Source organism: Callorhinchus milii, unplaced genomic scaffold (assembly GCF_018977255.1).
Source record: "Callorhinchus milii isolate IMCB2004 unplaced genomic scaffold, IMCB_Cmil_1.0 Scaffold1, whole genome shotgun sequence".
NCBI classification, from domain to species: Eukaryota; Metazoa; Chordata; class Chondrichthyes; order Chimaeriformes; family Callorhinchidae; genus Callorhinchus; species Callorhinchus milii.
The window spans coordinates 123,515,968-123,534,396 of NW_024704742.1; the positions used below are offsets into that span (position 1 = coordinate 123,515,968).

The following is an 18,429-nucleotide window of genomic DNA, read 5'->3' on the forward strand; positions in this document are numbered from 1 at the left end:
GTGTGTGTGCGCGCGCGCTCTGGTTGTTGTGGAGGCGGATGGAATGTTAGGGTCCCGGGAGCTCGCGCTCCAGGTAAGGCGCTCGCGCTGCCCTGCGCTGCGCTGCACTGCAGCACTGCACTGCAACAAATCCTTTCGTTTCCTTAATTCGTTGTTCCCCATTGATATGTGTGTTTTTTTTGGTGGGGGAGGGGAGGAGACCCAGGTGCCCGGGTTGCGACACTTGCCCCGCAGACATTTTCCCATGTGAACGATGTTATGACATTGCCACTTCCTGAGCCAAGTGCCTTGTTCCTCGGCGTCGTTCCTCCAGTCCCTCTCTCTCTCTCTGAGTGGTCATCCGTGAATCAATTGGAGAAGTGGAATCACTTGGCCAGACTATTGCACTTCCACATCAAGCAGCAATGGAGTACAGCACCAACCCCCCACCCCCCTCACCCCACTGATTTCCTGGGCAGGAAGAAACGTTGGGCATATGTTTCTTTCCTCCACAAGCCTCTGTTTAACCAGCAATAAGTAAATAGGATTATTTTTCCGGAGGTAATAATCCCATAGATAAAAAAATAATCCGGCCACTCAATCCGCGACTGTTTGTGGGACTCTGCTGTGCCGCCGCGTTTTGCCCCCAAACTATACAGTCAATTCACTTTACAGTATATTCTGGGAAGCGCTTTCAGACGTCTGGAAGACGCAATAAAGCGCTGTATCAAATGCAAGGATTATTATTATCTTTGATTGAATATTTCTTGATTGAAGGCCACACCAGAAATATCGTTACTCATTAGCTACTGGAAACAAAATATTGATGTAAGGCAGACTAGTGTAATGCGAATGTTCGGCGAACAGCTTCTTGATGCACCTGTGGGCTTCGTTTTTTCGGTGCTAATTTCATTTTTCGGGATTTATTTTCAGCAATTTTACAGTTCTATGTACGTGCCCGAAAATCAGGGGGTTTCGGGTTTTTTTTGCTTACCGTAAAGAGAAAATTCAGGCGCACACGGGGAGAGGGGTACCCTTGCGCGCATTCAGTGTCTCACTCCTCTCACACTTCACCAGACATGCCTGCGCACACGAAGGAGGTGAGGCAGAGAGCGAGAGTAAGGCACAGTTGTCAAGCCGGGGCCCTGGGAATGAGCGAGAGAGCAAACCTCACTTAGCACAGAAAACTATCCTTGGTGTTTTTCCAGGGTTTAGCGGATAAACACTAATTTCCTGTTTTTTGTATCAGGGCGTTTTATCAGTTAAAACTGAAAATCAGAAGCCGTAGTTATACCCTACTTAACTCCAAAATTGTCTACTTTTGTTAAGGCAAGAAAACCTCAGCCCACAATACGGAGACAGCTCCTGTTAAAGTCACCAATGATATTATCTCCAACAACAACAAAATTAAATTTATAGAGGGCCTTTCACGTCGTGAGGACGTCCCATTAGTCACTGGGGTTTTCTCGCACTTGTTCGTTTTTGATCTCATTGCCGCCTTTGACATTCTTGATCGTGCTGTCATTCTTCACTGACTCTCACCCTCCCTATCCTTGATCAAAGCCCGTCTCAAGAGCTTCTTGTTTGACTTGCCTTCCGTCACCTTTCCCCTCCTCATCCCATCAGTTCGGATGCCAAGTCAGGCTCTTTGGGATATCCAGTCGAAATGAAAGGCGCTATATAAATGTAAATTTGTATTATCATTGAAAATGTCTAACAGACGTTGCTGAGAGTTGGGTATTGTACTTAATAATAATTTGATTCAGTGTCTTAACATGTCATTGAGATGTCTTAAAGTGCTTCACGGGATATATTGCAAATGTGTTTTAACACAATTTGTCTACCATCCTGCTCAGTACAGTGCAAGAATGTGGCAGAGGAAAATAATTGGCCACATCACCTGCGTTCTTCCTTGACTCGTGCTCTCACCTCTCTACCTCAGACGTTTTACAGCTAAATTATTATGCTCGCCCTACACGCTATCTACATGCTCCTCCCTGCCACTGGTAGTTGAGCCTCTATGACTCACTCCCCGTAACGCCCTTCAACTCATCCACCTCTCCGCGTCTCTTATCGGTCTTCAAAAGCCACCTTCATCTATCTTTTCAACCATGTCTATGGTCACCCCCACCTCCCCCCAATCCTCCTTGCTCAGTGTCTTGTACTGAGATGTTGCTCTTTATGAAGGATACTATATAAATGCAAGTTAGTTGTTGTCGTATTTTGCTACATTCTATAAACAACTAAACTGGCAGCATTGTGAAAACATCAGATAGTGGCTCAGATGGTTCACAGTACAATTCAGAGTCTTTCTGATGAGCTCTTTAGAATGATTTATAGAACGTGCCAATGCTGGGTTTGAGGACTCGCCTGCTTATTTTTGACAAGATACTCTCAGTAATATTTGAAGGACGGGTCTGGTCCAGGATTAGACTCTACTGTAATGCCCCCACTCCTGATCAATTTGTCTACCATCCTAAACAGTACATACAACAATTATATTATTATTATTATACAACAATCGCTACATGTCTGAGGTATCAGAAGGCCACCAGCACTCATTGACAACTTGGGACTTCTAACAAAAAAAATTCTGAGCCCATAATAGTTCTCGCTCATTATAGCTGATACGAGCATATTACTACAACAGCAGCAGCAACAAATTACATTTGTATAGTGCCTTTCACATCAGGAGGACGTTCCAAGGCGCTGATAGATTGAACCTGGGAGGTTGTTGCTCATGGTCACATGCTGCAAAATACCACAATGCCAATTCCCCATATGGTTGGGGATTAACCTTTAAAGTGAGCCTGAAAGATGGTCCCGATTGGAAACAGACTTATCTCACACACTAACTTTAGAACAATAGGTGGTCAGTTTCTCAAAATCTGCAGTATTTTGGTCAGAATCCAAATGCTGTTTGCGTTTCGGATTTTTTTTTCCCCTTTTTTTCGGTATTTTGTTATTGCTTAAAAATATTCTCATTGACTATATTGCATTTTTGTGCTTTATGCAGATTTCTGTCAAGGAAACACAGGACTTCATTTAGACTGCTCAAAGAATAGCATTGGAAGCCAGAAAGAAAAATCCTAATTTTTTTAATAGAAACATCAAACATGGAGGATGACATGCGGTCTTTGCTGACTTCTGAAGAAAACCACAAAACTGAGAACCTAGGATTCAATTCAAGAAAGTAAGATTTTAAGGAACTGTTTGTTGCTTAATAATTTATTTTTAATATAGAAAAACACTGTAGAACGTTTGACTCGATCAGGGGTTATCTAACATTGTTCACATTCTGATAAATAGAAGACTACCAAATCAACAGCTTCAATTGGTTAGGTTTTATATTTTTGCAGTTATCTTTAATGTTACTTTTTCCAGTTTGCCTTCATTGACATGAGTGACATTAAATCAAAATGAGCTTGTTCAAACTGTTGAGTTTGTTGCACCAATCATCAAAGGATCACAATTATATAGTATAAATATATTTGAATGGAATTGTTCTAGTTTTGAGGGCAAGGAGGTGATCCCCAGCTTCAAGGGATGAAGTTGCAATCCTTTTCTTCCCTCTCTTTAACCCTTTATGATAAATGATTGATTGAAGCTATTGTCAGTATTGTTGGACAAGCAGCCAATTGGAAACAGTGGTCAGGTCTGGAAAAAGTCAGATTCATCTTTTAACACTGGAGGATACCAAATTTCTGCCCAAGCATTGTTAGTATTCATTGCATCAACCAAAGTACGCTGTGCTGAAATGAGCACATATGTGGGGAATACTCTTATAATAATAAATATAAATAATAATAATAATCCTTGCATTTAATATAGCGCTTTTTCCATCCTAACGTCTCAAAGCGCTTCACAGAATAGACTGTAAAGTGAATTGACTGTATATTTGTGGATGAAATGCGGCAGCCAATTGCGCACAGCAGTGTCCCACAAACAGTCGTGGATTGAAGTGAACAATTTATTATTGTTTTTTATCTTGATGGATTATTATCCGGCGTGTGGAGTCTTATTGGTTGTGGTAGTTATCTTATTTCTTCCAACAGAATTCTAATATTACATTTTCTTTATAGACCTTTCCACGTGCCACCCAGAGATCTCCATGGGGCCACAGACCCCCAAGAGAGGGTGACCCCCAAAGCATCAGCAATGAACAGCCGCATTCAGTACTACAACAGGCTGACCTCCACAGACCAGACCTTGGTAGGGAAGCCATTGCTGAAACTTTTTTGTTTCCTTTTGCTAGGGTAGATGTTTCAATTGGTAATTCAGTTCAGCTCATTGGGACGTGAAAGGTACGATACAAATGTAATTTGTTGTTGTTGTTGGTAATGGGAGCCCACTGGTACACCAAATAGACATTTCTCATGTGTCTACAGGCTATCAGACTGGAGAGGGAATATTGCAACCTGCATCTGCCTTAACGCATCTATTCAATCCATACCCTTAATAATCAAGGGCTTAAACTGTGACTGACCACTTCTGTGCAGATTATTCTTGCTTTCCCTAAAATTAATTAACATTTATGAAGCTTCTTTCATCTCAGGAGGAAGTCTCAAAGCCCTTGACGCAATGACTGAGCCAGGTGGGGGAGGGTTGAGAGTGAGATGGTTGGTTGAAGAGATGGGGTTTGAAGAGAGAGAAAGGACGAAGAGGAAGGAGTTGGAGGGATGGAGTTCCAGAAAGTGAGGGACAGAATAGTTGAAGGATCGCTCAACAATAGCAAAGAGAATGAGGGACATGGAGCCTCAATGATAATCAGTGATAATCATACAATAGTTCCAAGGCGCTGGACAGTCAGGGATCCGTACCGGAGCTGGTGGTTGGGATCTGGAGGGCGGGGAGGTTGACTGAAGGCATGGTCAAAGAGGAGGGTCTTCACATGGGTCTTGAAGGAGGCAAGGGAGGGGACAAGGCTGAAGGACGGAGAGACTGAAGGCCTGCCTGCCAGGGCTGGGGAAGGCGGGGGACGCGAGTCGAGGGTGGAGGCAACAAAGTAGAGTTGGGTGTCATCCACATGACACATGAATGTGGAGATTGTGGTATTATCTTTCCATATAGTAATACTGTAGTTCATACAATAATGCCTTGTTTGGTACAATTAACATGAAATGTTAGAGAAAGAAGACAAGAAATTATTTTAAAATAAATTGGATCATTTCAGTGTGTTAGTTTAGTAAACTTTCTGGGTTAAAACTTTCTAAGACATGTGCATGTTCGTGCTCAGTGAATGGGTTCATTGTCCAGGTGTTAATGCATTTTCATGTCTCTAAATTTTGTGTTCTTTACAACATTCCTAGAAGTGAGGTGTAACCAGACAATACTTAATGTATAGCTAATTAAAAAATTCAAGTGGTGTGAACTTAAATTATTTTATAGGGCAGTATCATAGAAATTTGAGTACAGAGATTAAAAGTGTATTTTTTTNAAACTGTAGATGCCACCCAAACATGTAATTCCACCTTCCGAGGAAATCTATGTTTACAGTCCACTTGGAAGAGCAATGCAGCTTGAAAGCAGTCTCGATGGCGTTGGAACAAATTCCAGCATGGTTACTATGTACGTGTGCATTTTGAATCTTCTGCATATATTTCGGAATTGCACTTTGCATCCACTTTGTAATATTTGTACTGACCCGAGGGCATTAATCAAATTATTCCTTTGTAGATTTGCTATTTGGAATACAATGATGGGGACATCCATATTAAGTATTCCGTGGGCAATGAAGCAGGTAATTAATTTTTTTTGCATTGTAACACCTAAGTAGGTTTAACCCGCATTTATATTTGTAATCATTAGCGGTCCTAAGAGTTTACTATTTTTATTAGTTGTTGCATTGGAACCTTGCATTTCTTGAACATTCTTTTTCTTTTCCTAAACTAGGCAGGATTTACCTTGGGAATAATCTTAATCATTCTAATGGGCCTCCTGTTGCTGTACTGTTGTTATCGAGTGGTGAAATCTCGGAACACCATAAGTATGTACTTTAATTTTGCAATTGTTAGATATTCTGACTAGAACTGAATGCTTCCAGTGGGGGTGGGGACTAAACTTGTGCAGATTTTCATTACTTGCTTTCATTAGAACTATTTTGCTTGGCACGTTTGATATTTAGCTGTATTTATGAAACTGGGGTTCAAACTAATCTAATATTTCTGAAATAAGTATTTTGGCGTCTTAAAGTAATTTGGTACTTAAATTATTTCAAAGGACCCAATATTAAGAAACTAGTGTTAAATGTGGTTGAATTTAAGCACTGAATGTTCCTAAAATAGATTTTGTTAAAAATAGTGGAATCGTATGTATGCTTTCAATTTGCCCACTGAAAACTATTTCAGAAGTGGCCAAGCTTTTCAGTTGCAATTTTCTTTGTATGAAATAGTAGAATATAAAAATGCATTGTCCAAGAATGGAAGGATTTTTAAGCCTCATTTAAAATGAGCTTTTTTTAAAATATCTTCATTTCTATATAGTTTCCTCCCTGCCTGCAACTTTCCTTCGGGCAAAGAGGAATCTTTTGAATGTGAAACTGACACACTCTGCAGATTTAACAGTGTTTGCTCCCTGCTGAACTTAATATGATTCAGTGATTGTGGAGCACCTTGGTACAATATATTTTTGACCCTATGATGCTTCCGGATTATTTGTATTTATTGTTGAAACTAACCAAAACAGAGTTTCCGTCATTCTTGGTATACTAACCCAGCAAGAGTTGGCAGGAAACTTTGTGGTGAATATTGTAGTTACAAACCACAATTATTAATCCATGGAGATATGTTGCTTTATCTCAGTTCCTGTCAATGTTGGTTTAGTCATTGTGTCTTTAAAATTGAATTATTAAAACACTTTGTTTGTGGAGCCCTTACTTTGTTCTGCTGTAGTTTTCTGATGTACATTTTTTTGTTTATCTGCCTTAAGATTTTGTAGATACATCTAGCTGGGAATTCATTGATGTCTGCAAATACTATTTTGGCTCATTTGGTCAGTGGTCCAGTCTCCTTTTCTCCATGATTTCTCTGATCGGAGCAATGGTTGTGTATTGGGTCCTAATGTCGAATTTCCTTTTCAACACCGGCAAATTTCTGTATAGTAAGTACAGTATCAAAATTAAGCAACATTTTCTACAAGCGGTAAAGCTTTATCCATCTATATGTCAGCATTTTCCACTTACCAAATCCTACCATTCACTTGGATACAAAATATGAATATAATCAAATCCTTATCTGAATTCATTTGATCTATACAATCAAATGTAAAATCTTTGACTGTTTTTCCAATTGTTGTGGCTAACGTTTTAGGATTAGTAAAGATTAACAAAATAAACACTGGATTTCATTTAATTTTAAAATGCATATGAAAATGCCAACCACAATGTTTAAAATCTTTCTAGTAACTTGCATCTGCCGTGACTCTTAAGATCAATGCTTCAAAAATGTCTTTGAAGGCTGAATTAGTGAGGCAGAAATTGAAGGTGTTCCTAATCTTTGTGTTGGCATTTTAGGTTTGCCTGAAGTGACTTTTCCTTTTATTTTGCAGATTACATTCATAATATCACAGAAATTAACCATGTTTTAAGCACAAATGGAAGTTTGAAAGGTATGTTTTATTTTAAAATAGCCTACAGAGTAAAGCAACATAAATTTGCATTTGTATTGCTGTTTCTTTATGCGAGATAGTGTCTTTGGGTGCTGAACAGTGACGTAGTTTGATGCTGAGCCAGGGAGAAAAGGAAGGCAGCAGGGGAAGTCAAAGATTAAAGTCTTCCAATGCGATCTGAAGACTGGCAAAGAAGAGGAAAAGGCAGAGAGATTATGGCAAGGGATTCTGGAGGTAAAGGGTTTAACAATAGCAGAGCTCCTGCCATGAAATGGAACACAGTGTCCATTTGTTTGTTTTTGTCTCATGGTGGAAAATTTCTAGTTGAGTGCCAGCTTCTTAATTTTCTGTGTTGTGCAAGTTTGAAGAATATATAATGCAGTTTAAAAAGAAATGGATGGTGAAGCTTTTGCAATGCCCAGTTGTACTGTAATACCTATGGTTTGAACATGTTTGGCCTAAAAGTTGATTAGACATTTTGCCCAGAACTTTTTTTTTAAACTGGTGGAGAAAGCAAAGTAAAAACTTGCTGTTGTTTTGCAGATAAAATCTCCACTTCAGTCCAGTATTACATCATACAGATCAGTGTTTTAAAGACTCTTTGTTTGAGTTAGCAAACTGCAGATGGAGGGAGGGGGGTGGTGGGGGGAAGAGAAATAGTGGAAAATTCAGCCAAGCTTCCAGTTCCAATTCCATATTATCATACAATACAAAGCATATTTGCATAGTACCTTTCACATTGGGAAAATGTCTCAAAGCACATTCAGGGACATAATTTTTAGCCATTGCCGGGACATCTTCTGACGTGTTAACTTTGGACACGATCAATTGTGATGCCTTCGTTTTTCTTTCTCCCCTCACCACCCCCCAAAAAAACTACATGTTTACATTGTCTGTTGACACTGTTTTTATGTTTTGTATCTCAACAGCCCCCCCTCCCCCCATGTTGCCAGCCTTTTTTAAAGAGGTAATTTCTAGCATTAGTGAAGTGGAATCTGGACTGGTAGAACATGAGGTACTTTAAGAATGAGATAAAGAGATGGTAACATTACAATATCACATGTGTTTATTATTATTAATTTTAATGTGTAATTCAAATAAGGAGACATAATGTTTTTATTAAGCGGGAACGCCACAGTGGATTATTAAGCAATCTTAGTCCCTTGACATATGGTGCACATCAACCACTTCATGGCAGGAAAGCTTAACTGAATTACAGCATGTAGATTGTTTCTGTCCATTATAAAAATGCTGGTTGGAGTATTTTCTGAGCTTGTATTTATGTGTATTTAGTTTTATTGTTTTCATTTTGTGTATTAATACAATTGGAGTCCTGTAGCTCAGTGGTTAGAGCACTCGCCTCGCAAGTGAGAGACCTGGGTTCGATTCCTGGCAGGGCGAAACATTGGACAAGTATCCTTACTCCACACACCTCTGTTTACCTAGCAGTAAATAGGAACCCAGTTGTAAGTTGATTGGCGGATCGCTTTTCTGGGGGTAATAATTTCTTAAAAAAATAATAATAAATTGGTCACTCAATCCATGATTGTTTGTGGGATACTGTTGTACGTAGTTAGCTGCCGGGTTTCACTCATAAAATATACAGTCAATTCACTTTACAATATATCCTGTGAAACGCTTTCAGATGTCTACAAGATGGGATAAGGCGCTATATCAAATGCAAGGATTATTATTTTTATTGGATTTAAATGTTAAAGGACATTTTTATTTTGTTCCAGTTATTTGTCCAAACCCACCAGGGGTTCACTTGAAGAACCACACTCACATATCCTTCCTTACGGGCAATGATACCAGCCTGCACACGTTTCAGGAGTGGTGGAACAAGACCAACACTGTCCCCCTTTATCTGATCGTCCCTTTGTTGTCTCTCCTCAACTTCAAGTCTGCTTCCTTCTTTGCACGGTTCAACAACCTAGGTGAGCTTAAATTAATCTGAGAAAAAGAAAATAAACAAGCGAACCAATGCGAGAAACACCAAAGTAATGTGAAATCCAGATAGATTGAAAACGTGATCTAGCTGATCAGAACTCCACAGCATGAATCCTTAATCAATTCTTCTAGGAGGAGGTAAGTAGGGTCTCCTTGGAGCTTAGCTGCCTCCACCATGATGTGCTTGGCAATAAAATGTTAGAATTAATTAAATCAATGCTTAAGAGTATCAAACCAGACGAGTTCCACATATGTACACCACATACACATGGAAACTTCCCTACCTGGAAAGGAATGACCATGCCCTGCCTGAAGGTATGCACCCTGCTTACCTAATCCCAGAGAGTATTAGGTGACCCTCGCGTATGCTATTGGGGTATTGCTGGAGTTTAACCAGCTAAAATGAAGCTCATTTGAATCATGCTGATGGAATTCTCCATTTGTTAGACATATGACCGTATTGATCAAGAAAAAAAATCCCTGATCCTTTTCGATTTGAATTGAAATTATAGCATAGGAGTGAATGGTTATAGAGATAGTGTGGGGCAGTGGGATTGAATGACAGCTTGCTCTGAGAGAGTGCTGTCTTATGTACCGAATGGCTGCCTCCTGCGTAATAAACTAATTCTACGAGTAGGCATTTCAGATATTGAACTTATTGGAATGCTAGCTCCTCTAGCTAAACCTAATAACTTTAATTTGGGATTTTTTTGTTGCATAAACTTTGCCTGAGAGATACTTCACTGAAGTCTCATTGCAGACAAGTTTGAGTGGTGATGGTTTTATTTGTATGGTGTTTATTGATTGTATTCTGATTTTACAGGTACTATTTCAGTCATTTACTTGATTGTACTGGTAACCCTGAAGGCAGTGCGGTCAGGTTTTCACTTGGAATTCCACTGGTTTGAATCTGTGAACAATTTTGTAGCGGGTAAGCTTCACAGCCATTCTATGTTGTATTTTCACATAATTGCTTTATTTGGTGTGGATTAAACTGAACTACAGAGTGTTCGAAGTGCATTCAGAAAATGTAAATTGGATACACAATGATACAAAGCTTTACGGAATCTATTATATTTATCTTAAAATGCAAAATCCGTAGCGCAGAACAACTCAAAAATAAATGTCCTGTATAAACTGCAGAGCATATAATGCATGTGTTCAAACCTACTATATTTAAAATTGTGTTTATCCCACTGAGTTTGAAATGGCACAGACTAGGTCAGTTGTACACTAGCTGTAAATACTGATTGTCTCAAGTCCAATCCTGCGCATACACGGGTTTCTAAGGCTGGCTAGTTTCTGGAGCAGAAAAAGTCCAGTGCAACAGGGTTTGATATTCTTTAAGTTGGCTAGAGGGTCGTTCATTCTACATCTGACTGAGATGAAACTTTCTATTTTCCACCTAACCTAATAGCTAACATTATCAGAGTTATCGACTAACTAGTTGTTAATGTCTCTGGAGTTCTACAATTTGAGATCTTGATATGATGACAAATTGTATCCATATAAAATAGGAGGGGGAATGAGAGGGAAGAAGAAATCTCCCCTTAATTCGATGAGCTAATGCCAAGAATTGCTTATAAACAATTTAATTGGTGATGTGGAGGAATTGTGACCCAGAGGATATAATTAGAGGTTAAAGAAATAAGCTAAAAGTAATGACAAGGTAACTGCTCAACTTATCAGCAAAATGAATGTGGACATGGTTAAAACAAATGGTCTTTAATTTTTCTAAAAAAAATAAGCAAAGCTCACATTCAGCAGCAAGTTGAGGGGTATGAAACTGCATTGAAAAATATGGATTCAATTAAAATAATGGGAATTTAGAATGGACCAAACTGACTCAACAGTGAATTGAGGCGTGAACTCATGGTGGAATGGCTGTTTTTTAACTGCTTGTGTGAAAAGGACTCCTAAATAGTTCAGCTTTATTTGGTGATTCCAACAGCCAATGTTAAGAATTGCTAGTCAACATCCTAGAACTTTTTTTCCTCTTAAATGTCTTACTTGATATACATTTCGTACTCGCGTTTCTGGAGTGTTTTAGCCTTCTTTTTGCTTGTAATAATGGGTTACATTTCCATTGTTATCCTGCTCTCTTTGCCCACAAGGTCATTGTTTACTTGTGAACTTTTACATGCAAGGGCTAGAGGGAAGGAGTTTACAGGATGAAATGAAGTGAATATTATGTAAGTGAACTCGGTAGCTAATTGCACTGGAAATACCAATTTAGGTGAGGAAATAATTACAATTTTTAAAATTGATTTACAAGTTGCACATTAAATGAAGAACAGAGTTCAGAGAACTCTTCTGGTACATGAAATCTCAGTGGCTGCTAGTGATGGAACTAAGAAATTGAGAATCAGAGTAGAATGGCCAAGCATCCTCTGCCATTTTATTAGAACGTGGCAGATCTTTCAATCGTGCTTTTTCTCTGCCAGTAATTGTTTTTTCTTTCCTTTTTTTTTTGCCAGAGTTCAGGTTATCCTTTCCACAGCTCACCGGAGTGCTCACTCTGGCTTTCTTCTTCCACAACTCAGTCATCACACTACTGAAAAACAACCAAGATCAGAAGAATAATGTAAGTTACACCGCTGGTAAGAATGATCTGCTACTTGGGGACTTGTGGTATAATGGTATTGAGATTAGGTCTTCATTTTACTTAGCTCTGCTAGGGTTTAAGCTTATCTAACCAAGTACATTTTAGTTCCTTCCATAATTTACCACCAAGAGGGCAGGGAATCCATTGCTCCTGTTTTGCGTTAGGGTGACCACTCCTTCTGTTGTCCACTCTTTTTCTTTCCATTTCCCTTTTTTTTGTAACATGGTTAACAGCTTTGTAAAGTTGAAAATTCCAAAGACTTGTTAGTTAGAGTGATACAGCATAGAAACAGGGCGTTCAACTCAACTGGTCTCTGCTGGTGTTTTTACTCCACGTGAGTCAGTGGTCCTGTTTGCCCGATTAAAATATAAGAATAATCCTTGTATTTGATATTGCAAGAGTCCAGAGAATTGTTTCATAATCTTGGGTTAAGTGCTCTGACAATGATAGGTTTTCAAAACTACTTTAGGTACTTAAGAATCCATACAAAGTTTTATTTAGTGGAGGAGAAAGGGGAAGTCAAACCCAAGATCAGTAGTGTGAAGTGGTTTTGAAACCTGAAACTCTGCAGGTTATTCAGATCACAATTGTGCTCCTTCATTTGCCTACAAATGCACAGTCACTGCACTTCATAGTAAATCCTGCGAAGTACTTTGAGACATACTTCTGACGTGATCAGGCCTATACCAAATGCAAGGATTATCATTGTCAAATGTGGAAATGTCAAACTCTTCTTACAAGGTTTTGGCTGCAATGTTACAAGATTGCCACAAGGTGGCAGAACATGCACTCTATTCCCTTCTCTCCCATGTACATTCCTACACTGAACTTCGTTTTGCAAAAATCTTTCTGAATAGTCTTCATGGTTCTGTGTTCTAAGCAGTGTCTTTTCATTGCTCGATGGGAAGGGATGTGTTTCTGTGCTGGGGACAGGAAGATGGTGGCAATGCTCTCACGCATTTCATACTGAACTGTGTTGGTTGCCCACCAGGAAGCTCATACGTATTTCCTGGTACCTACTATCCACCTAGTGAGGGCTCAAACCCATATCGAATGATATCGATATCGAATGAACAACTAGTGACTATCCTCCTGGGGGAGGTAAGTGGGGCCTCTTTGGAGCTGATATGGCTCCAAGTTGACATGTTTGGCAATGGAATGTCACACCGAGCCAACCCTTTGAAACAGTCTTGGATAATAATAAAAATCCTTGAATTTGATAGAGCGGCTTATGCTATCTCAAAGCGCGTCACAGATTATACTGTAAAGTGAATTGACTGTATATTTTGTGGGTGAAACAGTTGTCTAGTTTCTGAACCAGGTGGGTCCATAGTATTCCAAGGACTGCTGATGGTAGCACGACCAGCCTGGCTCATCGGCAGGACTTGGAAAGGGAGACCAGTCACTGCGGGCATTGCTTTTATTATTGACTTTAATAGCAATCTGTTCTTCATAACTGCACCAAAAATGCAAAACTTTAAATTGATATAATGCAATAAAAACAATCATTGTTCATTGTGCATGTTCTTGAGTGAGGGGGTAGCGGGGAACTAGCTGTTACCGGATATTGATGTGGAAAGAACGCCAGCATTTCCTAGTCCAGGAACACTGAAACCATTGTGTACTTTCCCTCTTCCTTGTGTTGAATCTGCTGTCTCAGCAGACTGAATTGAGCGAGCGTCTTCTTGTTGGACACCTTCGCAGCACAACTGATTTTTAACTCCAGGCTTCCTGAGCAATTGGGGAACGGATAAAAGATCATAATAAATGTCATTAAATTAACACTTGAACTTAACTGCAAGATTGTTTTTTTGACTAGGTGCTCTACCTCATCTGGATTTAATTCACTGATAAATATGTATTAATAAGATACCATGACCTTGAAGGATTTTTTTATGATACATTGTCTGAGTAATTCTTCATAAGGGAAAAAGCCAACTTTTAACCAATTTGATTCCCCCGGTTGCAGCTCTAATTGACGAGTGGGTCTTTGATCAAAGGTTTTCATGAACTGCAAGGAAACTGAATAGGAAACTGCTCTCATTTTGTGTAATTCTTGGCCAACTAGACTTCATAAGAGAGAGCTGGGAAAACTCAGCAGGTCAGGCAGCGTCTATGGAGAAAGGAAAGTGAGTCAACGTTTCGGGTCCACGACCCTTCGTCAGAACTTCGTCAGCAACAACAATAACTTGGATTTGTACAGCACCCTCCACGCCGGACGGCGTCTCAGAGCGCTTTACAGTAATGGATCCTGGGATCGGGGTGGGGGTCTGGAAAGGTGACCAAAGGCGCGGTCGAAAAGAAAAGTCTTCAGCAGAAACCTGAAAATGGGAAGGGAGGGAGTGAGACGAAGGGAGTGAGAAAGGAAGTTCCAGAGCCTCGGGGCATAGTGGCTGAAGGCGTTTGGTGCGGGTGAGAATGCGGGCGGCAGAGTTTTGAATGATTTGGATTTTATGGATGGTAGTGGATGGGAGACCGGCGAGGAGGGTGTTAGAGTAGTCCAGCCGAGAGGTGACAAAGGCATGGACCAGGGTTTTAGCGGCTTTTGGGAAGAGGTATTGTCAGAATTCATGTAGACTTCATAAGTCTTCCCTTTCAGCTGTGGTTAACATCTGTCACAGATCTTAGGATCTGACTGTGAAAGGTGGTTTTGTAATGTTACTGATGATTATAATGTATAACACTGTCCTGCAAAGCCCTCTTCTGGAGGATGAGCTTGGTTGGGGTGAGAGCCAGGGTTATATGAATAATTGCGTTGGGTCTCTATCAGAGGGTTCCCAGCACCTATGAAGGCAGCCGAATAGTAGGAAAAGAGTGAAAACAGTAGGTTGGGTAGGGGAGAGAAACACTTCTGTGTTCAGAGGATTTGAAGAGACGTTCAGACAGAATCCATGTAGGTTTCAAATTGTGCAATTAGAGTCAGCTTCCTGGCATGAATATTGTGATTTTTTTTAAAAAGAAAACACACTAGTTGCTCAAGGCCCTACAATAAATTATCTTGGTATACAAAAAAATGTGGTCACTCAATCCACGACTGCACGAGGCTGCTGTGCACCAACGGCTGCCGTGTTTCGTCAACAAAATACACAGTCAGTCCACTTTACAATATATTCTGTGAAGCGCTTTGAAAGATCTCAATGACATGATAAGGCACTGTATCAAATGCAAAACAAAAATTATTATATTGTCCATTTAATAAACCACCAAAACATTTTTATTTCAGGTCCGGGACCTCTCCATTGCTTACCTCCTAGTGGCGGTCACTTATCTGTATGTGGGAATAATGGTATTTGCAGCATTTCCCTCACCAGAACTTTCCAAAGAATGTATTGAGCCAGTAAGTAAACCTGAACTATCTTCATTAAATGCTTTTTTGGTTGCCATATTCTCTATGGAAAGGGATTGCGCAGGGAAGTACTCCGTGACGCTATCTGCGTAAAGGGCGCTATATAAATGCACGTTGTTGTTCATGGGTTTATAGAATCAAATTGCTGAGACTTGGACTTAACTTAAAACCACTATGGACCATGACTTCAGTATAAATGTTATGCTGAAGTGCGACTGCTTTTGAAGTGGTTCATGGCACTTAATGATGTCAATTTTCAATTTTAACTACACGCTCAAAGTCTCCATGCAGAAGTTGGGAAGAGAATGCTGGCAGTATGTGTAAAGATTTGTCAGCCCTAATCCTCTCTGTGGTTTGTAATTCATTGAGTGATGTCTTAATTTATACCCACACCAACAATCTCATCAGAGATGAACTTTTGCAAATTGATATTATGCGGCAGTTTCTTTGGAGGTGTCCATGTGGTCCTGAGGTTCTTTTTACACTGCAGGGAGCCATTTACACTGCTATAACAAATGTAACCACCCATTGTGGTAAGCACTTGGGAAGGGCAGGACGTGGCTTTCCCCCAAGGGGGAATTTGCTGTTAACTGAGTTCACTGGCACGCCCCACTCTGTGGAATTTCAGCTCCCTCTTTCCGTCACTTTCTCCCCATTTTCAAAACCAGTCTTCAAGCCTTTCTTTTCCGGGTGAGCTTTCTGACCCCTTTCTCTCCCCAACCCTAGCTCAGGCTCCAAGTTGATTCTGAAATGCCTTGAGACTTCTTCCCAATGCGAATGTTTTGATATAAGCCTATTGCTAGGCAGAAGTTGTCGGCTTTCAGATTTAATTGACTTTGCAGTTAATTTTGTGAGGCGCTTTGAAACATCTCAATGATGTGAAAAGAGAGACCAAATCCAAATGTAAGAATTTTTAAACGTGCTTTGCTGGCTAGTGTCTTCTTCAATGGAGGGATGAAGTGCCACCAGAGGGAAATGGCGGTAACTTCATTGCCTCTTCAGGCAGTGCTATAAACTAAATGGGACATAGCACGTTCAGCACAAGGTGGTCTTTTCCCTTGATTCTGATGGGTTGATGTCCATTTCTCTACGTTCTCCCTTTCCAGTAGCTTGATTGAAACTATTTACGTAGAATCATTGCATGTTATGATTCAGAAATTAGCCCAACAAGTCTATACTGAATTTTTTTTCTTTATACGAGCCACCCCACTCTCCTGGTTGTTCTCCTTTAATATTTATCATTGTAATTTTTCTCTTGCTAGAATAGAATACAACTTGCATTTATATAGCGCCTTTTTAGCTCAAGAGAACATCTCAAATCACTTCACGTTGTAACTGAGAATCTCAGTAATAATATTAATAATCCTTGCATTTAATTTAGCGCCTTATTACATCGATGAGATATCTCAAAACGCTTCACAGAATTTACTGTAAAGTGAATTGACTATTTTGTGGGTGAAACAACTCTCACTTCGTCATATTTTCCCTCCCCACTCTAATGCAAGTATTATTATTATTACAACTCTCACGACTCAAGTAGTGCAGTTAAAGAAGCAAGTCTAATGTTTTTTTCCTGCCTACCTATTCTTAGGAGATCAATTGTTTAAAAAATATTCTAAATATACGGCAAATATAATAAGTTTTTGGCAGCCCACAACTGAGGCACTTGCTGCAAGGAAAAGTGTAACTGGTGCCTTGGCATGTACATAGTCATTGTAGCCACACACCTGAAGTGGAAAATTGGCCGTCAACCAGCTTGAAGCTGATCTGTTTTCATTGTATATTTTTAGAGTTTCTTTTATATTAACTTTTTTGGCATGTCATGATATAATTACATTCAGTAATTGAAAACCTTGTGCTGTTTTACTATAGTGTCGCTTCAGGTTTTTCTGTTTTATTTCTGTAACGGTTTGTTTTCTTTTCTCACAGAATTTTCTGGACAACTTGCCCAGCAATGATGTCATGGCATTTATTGCCAGAGTCTTCCTGTTGTTTCAGATGACAACTGTTTACCCGCTTCTGGGCTACCTGGTTCGAGTTCAGCTGTTGGTACAGTTGTTTGGAAAAGTATATCCCAGGTGTGAATTGAATTGGTTGCTTTTTTCTTTTTGCCAATTTATCCTATCCCAACTTTGTTTATATGTCTACGGCCACTTCCGATTCCTGTTTGTTTAGGATGGTCTCTCAAAGTTGCCATTTGCTTTTTGTCTAGTTCTGCAATGTTTTATCCGTTTTCTTCGCCAAATTGCTCCACTTTTATGGAACAATGAAGCAAAGTAACAGTCTGCAGTAAAATGCAAGTTCTTGCTGTGAACTCGTTTTATCCAACATGTACGTTTGTACTTGTGAAATGGTTATTTCTGTTCGACCCTGAGCTGTCCTTTCTTCCTCATATCCGCGCCACAACTGGCACCGCCTTCCATCACCTCCGAAACATCGCCAGACTACGGCACTACCTCACCCCTCACGTTGCTGAAACTCTGGTCCACGTCTTTATCACCTCAAGGCTGGACTATGGGAACTCTCTCCTCGCCGGCCTTCCCGCACCTCCCTCCACAAGCTGCAGGTCATTCAGAACTCTGCAGCTCGTGTACTGTCCCGCACCAGGCTTCGCAACCACATCACTCCCACCCTCGCTCGCCTCCACTGGCTTGCCATCCCCCAGAGGATTGAATTCAAGATCCTCATCCTCACCTACAAGGCCATTCACGGCCTTGCTCCCTCCTACCTCTCCAACCTACTATCCCCCTACTTACCTGCCCATACCCTCCGTTCCTCTGGCTCCGGTCTGCTCCACATCCCCCGCCCTAACCGCCCTACCATCGGTTGGCCGGGCCTTCAGCATCTCAGTCCCTAGGCTCTGGAACTCTATCCCCCAGTGCCTTCGCCGCTTCCTCCCTTTCATCCTTCAAGGCCGATCTCAAGACCTTTCTCTTTGACCGTG

At 40.3% G+C, this 18,429-nt stretch overlaps 1 protein-coding gene and 1 long non-coding RNA gene across 2 annotated transcripts in view; one reads left to right on the forward strand and one right to left on the reverse strand.

Moving 5' to 3' along the window:
- The window catches only part of slc38a9 (solute carrier family 38 member 9), a 21,640-nt gene continuing 3,211 nt past the window's right edge, over positions 1-18,429 (forward strand). The window contains exons 1-13 of the mRNA XM_007892179.2: positions 1-73; positions 2,996-3,172; positions 4,062-4,191; positions 5,426-5,547; positions 5,656-5,719; positions 5,872-5,965; positions 6,907-7,077; positions 7,525-7,584; positions 9,324-9,521; positions 10,358-10,465; positions 12,012-12,118; positions 15,363-15,476; positions 17,415-17,563. Of these exons, the coding sequence (XP_007890370.2) occupies positions 3,096-3,172; positions 4,062-4,191; positions 5,426-5,547; positions 5,656-5,719; positions 5,872-5,965; positions 6,907-7,077; positions 7,525-7,584; positions 9,324-9,521; positions 10,358-10,465; positions 12,012-12,118; positions 15,363-15,476; positions 17,415-17,563 (1,394 nt within the window). The 5' untranslated portion in view covers positions 1-73; positions 2,996-3,095. The remainder of the gene's footprint in view (positions 74-2,995; positions 3,173-4,061; positions 4,192-5,425; positions 5,548-5,655; positions 5,720-5,871; positions 5,966-6,906; positions 7,078-7,524; positions 7,585-9,323; positions 9,522-10,357; positions 10,466-12,011; positions 12,119-15,362; positions 15,477-17,414; positions 17,564-18,429) is intronic.
- The window catches only part of LOC103177821, a 27,266-nt gene continuing 20,744 nt past the window's right edge, over positions 11,908-18,429 (reverse strand). Inside the window, exon 2 of the long non-coding RNA XR_006085147.1 lies at positions 11,908-12,088. This is a non-coding gene — a long non-coding RNA (uncharacterized LOC103177821). The remainder of the gene's footprint in view (positions 12,089-18,429) is intronic.